Raw genomic sequence first — 8,279 nt, 5'->3', positions numbered from 1 at the left:
ATTTACAATTTCAATCAATCAATAGGAAGGATCGTTTTCGTTTTGGTGCTTTTGCGGACAAGAGATGCATGTAAATGCGTCGCCTGCAACAACTGCGCAGTCATATGAATATGGTGTTAAAAGGGGACAGGGATGTGACCCAGTAACGTTGCCATAACTAAGTAAACGCAGAGGCGGCAGGCATGATTTCATTTACACTTTCATCTTTATAATGGGGGCAAACATGTCAGTGTATTAGGGCAACAAGCCATAAAATTCCAGGGGGATTTGACAGTTATTGACACGATGAATTTGAATCTCTCTCTCCCCCTCTCTCTCTGTACTGTATAGATTACATGTACAGTTTATAGATTAGATGTATAGTTTGTTTTACAATTACATGACCCAATTCTCAATGTGGTAAACAATATACAGTAAACAATCCATATTTAAAAGTAACAAAGCAGGATTAAAAGTACTCTGCACATGACTGCACCACCAGCTGCTGTTGCAAAACATAATGGCATGCATAAAGATATAGAGCACAAAGTGTGAAAGAGTCCAGAAAGAGATAACAAATGTACTGTACTGAGACTTTTAAACATATAAATTATTTGGTTTGACATGCATTTACATTCCTTGGAAGACATCATAATTTGTGACCTATTTTACTACTTCAGTGTGAGGAAAAGACCCCACACACATGCTTTGCAAGCCATCGCCATCAGTAACGACTAAAATAGTCTCTTTCGTTCACTGTGCAATCATCTATGAGGCATTCTGTACACTATAAATTATATATACCTGGACTTCAGTTTCTGTTTAATGGCTCTTCTTGTATTTGTAAAATATTTAAAATGCCCAGAGCTCCAAATTCATTGTGTGAGCACAGTCAATAACGATCTTTCTAATTATGATTTAATGAGTTACAAAAATGACAACACTATCACCACATAATAAACCATAATATGATACTGTTTAATAACAAATCAACTATTGCACTGTTTTACAGGAGACCATTCATAATTGTAATGAAATGCTAATACAAACAGTAGTTTAGACTCGAAAATAGAGATGTGGCGACATCTGTTGGAGTACACAATAAATGCACATATCGGATATATTAAAACCAAAAAATAATCACAAATACATCCCAACCAAACACGATGGATGCTACTTAAAGAACAACAAATAATTCTCGATTATAAAAGAAAATGATTATTACCTTTCTTCCTGGTTTCTTTCGAGACGACTGATGGCTATCAAAAGTACTTTAGCAAATGATAAAATAACAAAAATGCAAAAGTCCATTAAAGCACTGTCTGTTCTCTCTCATAGAAGAAAATCATGCATTTGTACTAAATGACACTACAAAGAGGATTTGAGAAACTCGGCTTCCACAATACGTCGCCCGTTATCGACTGGTCACGCCTGCTCGTGCTCGACGTTCGATTGCTTCTCATTTGAAGTTCCGCGCCAAAGGCCGTCGCTTTGACAGGAAGCTTATTTGTTTTGACAAGTTCACTTTTCCATATCACTTTGCCCATTCGTAGAAAGTATACTGATGGATACGCAATCGTACATGCCTGTTCCTCCGGGTATCGGAATGGAGGAGAACTATTTTTCTCTGGATGATATTTTGTTGTCTCACGAGCGACTCCCGTGCAAGACTGAGTGCTCGTTTCCGCGGCTCGGGTTCCTTGAGAAATCCAGCGATACTCGGGACATACCGGAGGTATACAAACCCATGAACAACACCATATACTGTACAGAGCCTATACGTGGATGTAACTTATTTTGTTTTGTTACAGTATGAAGCCAAATAAAATATATTATGTAACGTTAGTGTGTTAACATAGGTTTACGATCAGACGACTGCATAGGTCGTCGCATTCTTATCAATATATTTACAATTTTTACATAGATGTTGTCAATGCTAGTTTTGTGTAAATTGCAGGGCAGTAAGATGGAGATGCCCCTGTGGTTGGCCAAAGGTCTATATGAGAAGAAGAGAAGAGTACTGTCCGTAGAGCTGCCCAAGGTCTATCGCGGGGGTTGGAGGACCGTGTTTGGTGCAGATCCCACTGTGGTGGATCTTCACAAAATGGGGCCGTATTACTACGGCTTAGGCTCCCAGATGTTGCATTTCGACAGTCCTGAAAACCCAGAAATCGCTCAAATCGTACTCCAGGTGAGTGCGTCCAAAAGAATTCTTGGGACATAATGTATTGACAAAATTGGAATTTAGAAGAGGATGCAAATGCATGACGCCTTATTAACAAGACAGATGCTTACTGATGTGGGCAATAGAAACAGTCACAGAAATTCTAACGGTTTAATGGTTATAATGGGAAGTGTTTTGCTTCCCACTCCCAGCTTCCCAAAATTGTCGAACGCAAAATAAGATATTTTGAATATATGCGAAAGTAAACAGTTCTTGGACACTTGACTACTATTGTACATTTTACTATGGTAGTCAGTGGTGGCGAACTGTTTGGTGACTAGCATGCCTCTAAATATATTTCTCTGTGTTCACCAGAACAACTCGAGGGTAAGTAAATGATGACAGAATTTTTATTTTTGGGTGAGCTGTCCAGTAACAGGCAAATAAAAACTGAAGTCATCAGCTGTTTCCTAACTCCACCAGAAGAGGGAGCAGCATGTTTACAGTCATTTCTGTAAAGACTAGTTGCTGGGCAGACCTGCTGGAATCTCAGGTCGAGTTGAAATTAAACGTCTATCGTTTTGTCAAAATCAGTGTATTGTAAAATGAAGGCAGACATGATGGTTGTTGAAATAATCAATGAGCTTTAAGGAATCAACAGTTGGCTTATACTCCCTGATTTTTTGTGGTGAGCACAGTTTCAAACCGTTATATTTGCACCTCTGTTTTACTAACTGTATAACGTCCCCATATTTCTCACCAGACTTTTATTGGCCGTTTCCGCCGGACCATGGACTCATCCCAGAATGCCTACAATGAAGACACGTCAGCGCTGGTGGAGCGTTTGGACTGCTTGGAAAGGAGCTTGTTTAAGGCAGGACAGAGTGGACTCAATGGTTTCCAGCAGTGGGAAAAAGGCCGGTCCTCTCACCTAACTGCCTCTAGTTTAGTTATCAACTACAGAAAGAGAAAAATCACAGATCTGCAGGCCTAAGAAACGGTCTTAGACAACAGATCGATACGAAGGACTAGGACTAAGAGGGGTTTGCTGTTGGTATTTGGAGCTTCTTGTAAGTATGTGGGAAATGAACTTTTTATTTTTTACTGTAATGTAAATTGCTTTGTGAACACAATTTAAATTTGTTGTCAATAAATCAGGTTATTCTGTTATTTTCTTTCTATTGATGGAGCAGGTGTTACCTAACAGAACTGGAGCCTGCGTAATTGAAAATGACGTGTTGGCCTTTGCTTTCTGATAAGCTCTTATATTTGGAATATTAGAGGTGACATCCTATGCGTCACCAGGTTGTGTGTGTGTGAGCTTTAGTTACGTCGGTCAACACAAGGACAAATCAAATCGTGCGTCTCCACACCTCACTGCCTCTCTGCTTACCTCCCACCACATAAAACTAACGCTGTAAGTCGGTCTGTCCTTCAGACCTCGCATGCATTCGAATCCCAAAGCGATCATCGTTCTGTCTAAGTTTTGGATTTCAAATGTCTTTGCCTTGGGTTTAATGAGTCTGTTTATGAATGCAGAGTCCCAGCTGCTTGTTCATGTGTAAAATATGGGTCAGCTGATGAGAACGACATCATCCGTGATTTCGAAATGGAAGTTATTGATATGTCCCTCTGGGGTGGTAATATTGACCCTGTTATCTCTGTGCAGCTTCAGTCGGAGTTGCTTTGGGTGAGATAGGAGGGGTTTATCGATCTCTCTCTCTCTCTCTTTTTGTTAAGGTCTAAAACTAAAGTCACTGCCCTACAGTTCGGATGTTACATCATTAGGCTGCTTTAGTTTATTATGTACAAAAAGGTTCAGGACTTTATTGAATAAACCGTAGTGTTTCCATAAATGCCTTCTGGAATGGTCTTATTGAAGTACATTTTTAAAACGGTAAAGTGCTTTTTGGTTTCTTTTTGGCCTTTGGATTGTGTTTTATCATTTTTAACACCATAGTAATATAACAATAATAATATTAGTGCAAGTGGCTTTTAATAAAACAATTACACACCTTTGCAAGCAATAAAGTGATAGTTCACCCAAAAATAAAAATTCTGTCATTGTTCTCACCCTCTTGTCATTTCAAACCTTTCTGACTTTCATTTTTCTGCAGAACACAAAAGAAGATATTATGAAGAAAGTTGGTAACCGAACAGCACAGGCCCCCATTCACTTCTATTAAGTGAATTGGGGCCAGTTAACAACATTCTACAAAATATCTGTTGTGTTCTGCGGAAGAAAGAGAGTGATACAGGTTTGAAATGACAAGAGGGTGAGTAAATGATGACACAGTTGCAATGATTTTATTTCTAATCTGAGAATATAACTTTGTAGTGATGAAGTTTGCCAAGACAAGCAGCACATACACTACCAATTCCAAAAAAATCATAACTTTTCAAATATAGAGGTGGTGGTACTCAGGACGAGTATCCAGAAGGTTGCTGGTTCGATGCCTCCAATGTCATGAGTCATGTGCTGTCACAGCTGACACCCTACAGCGAGATCTGACCCTGCACAAGACACTTGACAGAAGCATCTGGTCAGTGTCTCCTTAGTATTTACTGTTTTACTGCTCTGTGACGTTTAGTCAAACAACCCGAGCTTGATTATATATCAGTTATATCAGAGTTTACCACTTTAAAAATCCTTTGTTACGAGTTTCATAGCCTCCTAGTGAATGTATGCAAGTGTTTCTCCATCACCCCTGCTGGGTAAAAGTGTCTTCTAGATTACTGTTGTTGTTGTTGTTGCTCAATGATCTGCTCCTGCCGTTCACAGTGTGGTTATAAAAGTCTTTTCTGGCATGGGTTAGTGATGTACTGCAGTACGTGAGGGTCGTAAACACTACTGACCCGACTACTGCCATATAAACCTGTAAATGGGTTCTGTTATCAGGAAGAATCGGGTTTACATTACATGCAAAATGTTTTTTGAAGTTCAGACACTTACAGTAAATGTTTACGATGAATATGTAGTGGTCTTTTCTGGAATATCACAATGCTTTTAAACTATCAGTTATGCAACAGAATGTCGTGTGTGATCTCTATGGCATTGTTGAATATTATTCATGACATGTATTTTGTTATCAATTTTGATTTAGACATCACGATTATGTACGGTTTTATCAGACGCACACACCTGGCTCGAAGTTAACCTTCAAATCCAATCTGTGTTTGGTTATAGTATAACAATGAATTCATATTGATATTTATTGTATATTAATTGTATCAAATTAAATTAAAGCAACTCAACAGATATAGATTCGTTGTGGAAGTTAAGTGTGGGCAACGTAACGTTTGTTTATGTTGTTGCTGCTGAAACCATCTTTTCCCAAACGGGATTCGCCAACCCCTGGTGGTTCCCGAGGGAATTGCATGGGTATGTGAGTTGAACTGTTGACTAAAAACAAACAACACTCGCAGTCATGTTGTTGTGCTAACTTTGAGATCATCTGATATTTATTACAACAGTGAGTGTAATGCCACAATAAATATATTGTGAAACATATTCTCAGTTCCTTCCTCTCTCAATAACCTTCTAAACATTGCAGAATTATTCATATTTTGATCTGTATGAGGTTGCGACATCGATTTGTGAATCATTCCATCTGTCCTGAGCTGAACTGTTTTCCATCTTCGTCCTTGCCAAGGTCGAAGGAAATATATCAGTCGAAGGTTCCCAAACTTCTTTCCACTTTCAGACGTTCCAGTAAGCAGATTTGAGACCTTCTCTGAAGAACAGACATGACTTGGAGGCATAGCAGGAAAAAGAGTGAGAGATGGCGAGTGAAACAGAGGTGTCAGGATTAGCCGTATCTGAGCAAACGCCCACACTCTGCTCTTCAGATGTGGCTAATCTCTCTCTGCGCTTCTTTCATTCTGAAGCACCACATCTAACAAGCATGCGTGCTGGAACGGGTGGGAGGTTGAGAACAGTGTTGCGTTTCATTTTTTGGTGCAAACTCGGCCGATGGATGTTTTAGAAACCAGACCCTGCCTGAACCACCTGCAACACATCATCCGTCTGTTGTGTTAGCTGTGTTGTTTTAGACATCCACCCTTTTGTTTCACTGCAGATTGAGCTGTCTTTTACAAATAAGCAGAGAGATCGTGGATCTGTATCCATCTCTTCTTGTTTTTCTTTCTCTCTGCCTGTGTCACTTGGTGCCGATTTGATGGACAAGTGCACCCAGGCAGATGAGAAAGCCGATCCATAAATATCGGACTTCAGCGAGGAGCTCGCTTCATTCCTGTTATGATCGTGAGATGAGTCATTGCTCGGCTGTCTACCTCTCTCACTTTATTTATCTCTTTTTAGTCAGTCGTGTGGCACATACGGGAGCATTTTTGCATTCTGAATGTATGTAAAGAACATCATCCAGAAATGAAGATTCTGTCGTCTTTTAGTCACCCTCATGTCTTTCAGAACTCAATAGACTTTCTTTTAATTCTTTCATGAAACACAAAATGAGTGTTTTTGTAGCAACGTTTTCAAACTCCTCCACACAGCAAGGCTGTCAAACAATAATCTTTAGACGAGATTTTCAGTTGATGGCTTCAATTTGTCTTGCATAAAGATATGATTGAGAAGAAGTCATACAGATTACTGTATGGACACTTTAAAGGTATAGTTCACCCAAAATCAAATATTTTGTCATCGTTTACTCACCCTCATGTCATTTCAAACCCGTATGGCTTTCTTTCTTCTGCAAAACAAAATGGAAGATATTTTGAAAAAGGTTGGTATTAGAAAACCGTGGGTCCCCATTGACTTGCATTGGTTTTGTGTCAATACAATAACAGTGAATGGGGGCCCAACGGTTTTTGGTTACCAACATTCTTCAAAATATCTTTTGTGTTCTGAAGAAGAAAGACAGCCACACAGGTTTGAAATGATAAGAGTGAGTATATAAAGATTTTTCATTTTTGGGTGAACTATCCCTGAATGGTGCTGTTTTGTTTAAAATGACATGAGGATGAATAATGTCTACGTTTTTAAACTATTAAACTAAGTCCTGGAATAAAGTAACTTCAACATATTTGTATTGACATTCACCCACTGGCAAATGGCCGACCTTGAGTATGTCATGCAAACCAATGATGAGTTTGATATTGGCACAGGACAAGCACACCTCGGATAAAATAAAAGCCTCCCGACGTGCCCAGCCTATCAACCCCGGTCCGCTCCGTTGCCAGGTTTCTCCCAACTCCCCACTTTAAGTATGGCTTTAGTCCATCTACTGTTCTAGACCTTTCCAAAAAAGGCATATGACGTATTTCTCCTTATTGCACAGCTAAATTGGAGACAAATAAGGGTCAATTACCCTTCAAGACTTGGTGCCAAGAATTTTATTTTTTCAAAAAACGGTGAGGCAGGGAAGAATTTGTAAACCATTCTGCAGTGTTGTTTGTGCACGTCTTGATAATGGGTTCCCATAATTCTTAATGGAGAAGCTAAACAGAATCCTGCAGGGCTGGTGTGAGTTAGTGTGTTACCCGAAGAGTGGACATCACCCTTTGGCAAAGATTACGAGCTGTGAGTTAATTTTATGTGACGTTCCTTTTTTATTCAAGTGTGCAGGAAAACTTAATATCTCTCTGAGATGTTGACAGGAACCTGCTATGCTTCAGCTCCATGAAGGAAAAGAACAGCAGATTTAAGTGATAGTTCACCCAAAAATTAAAATTCTGTCATCATTTACCCCCCCTCAAAGTCATTCCAAACCTGTGTGACTTTCTTTCTTCTGCAGAACACAAAAGAAGTATTTTGAAGAATGTTGGTGATCAAACAACATTGCCCCCCATTGACTTCCATTGTATGGACCACAGTGCCATTAGCAACACCAGGGTCACAGGTTCGATTCTCAAAGGAATGCCCGTATTGTCAATTGATAAAGCATCTGCCAAACGCCTTAATAACTAAATCTTAAACCTGACAGCACACATTGTTAAAGTTGTTGAAACGAATGCTTTGTGGTCACTTTGTATCAGTATAAATGAGAACAATGGAGCAGCCAGTTGGCATGTGCTTCTAGTTTCTTTTTCAGTTGTGCCAACAAAACAATACGAGGCACGTAAAACGCTTTATTTATTTACATTCCTGACGTTGGCTCCATGGTGAGCTATGGGCTCT

The 8,279-nt window shown here is 39.4% G+C and overlaps 2 protein-coding genes across 3 annotated transcripts in view; one reads left to right on the top strand and one right to left on the bottom strand.

Annotated features, from left to right (window-relative positions):
- The window catches only part of ccdc135 (coiled-coil domain containing 135), a 175,672-nt gene that overhangs the window by 133,773 nt on the left and 33,620 nt on the right, over positions 1 to 8,279 (bottom strand). The window lies entirely within an intron of this gene.
- gins3 (GINS complex subunit 3) lies at positions 1,432 to 6,763 on the top strand. 2 transcript variants are annotated; one of them, XR_008962620.1, is made up of 4 exons: positions 1,432 to 1,714; positions 1,937 to 2,170; positions 2,907 to 4,040; positions 4,261 to 6,762. XR_008962620.1 is itself a non-coding variant. In XM_057329109.1 (3 exons), the coding sequence occupies exons 1-3, from the start codon at positions 1,544 to 1,546 to the stop codon at positions 3,135 to 3,137; spliced, it is 636 nt and encodes a 211-aa protein (XP_057185092.1). In that variant the 5' UTR covers positions 1,432 to 1,543; the 3' UTR covers positions 3,138 to 6,763. The 2 variants fall into 2 exon arrangements, 1 of the variants encoding a protein (XP_057185092.1); XM_057329109.1 differs by having other exon boundaries at positions 2,907 to 6,763.

Source organism: Triplophysa rosa, linkage group LG3 (assembly GCF_024868665.1).
Source record: "Triplophysa rosa linkage group LG3, Trosa_1v2, whole genome shotgun sequence".
Taxonomy (NCBI): Eukaryota; Metazoa; Chordata; class Actinopteri; order Cypriniformes; family Nemacheilidae; genus Triplophysa; species Triplophysa rosa.
This window is presented reverse-complemented; position numbering and strand designations above follow the sequence as displayed.

Excerpts from the sequence above, each read along its gene's own strand:
- gins3 (XM_057329109.1), top strand. The coding sequence starts at position 1,544 with ATGGATACGCAATCGTACATGCCTGTTCCTCCGGGTATCGGAATGGAG. Across the intron at positions 1,715-1,936 it reads ATACTCGGGACATACCGGAG|GGCAGTAAGATGGAGATGCC; the intron begins GTATACAAACCC and ends TGTAAATTGCAG. Across the intron at positions 2,171-2,906 it reads TCGCTCAAATCGTACTCCAG|ACTTTTATTGGCCGTTTCCG; the intron begins GTGAGTGCGTCC and ends ATTTCTCACCAG.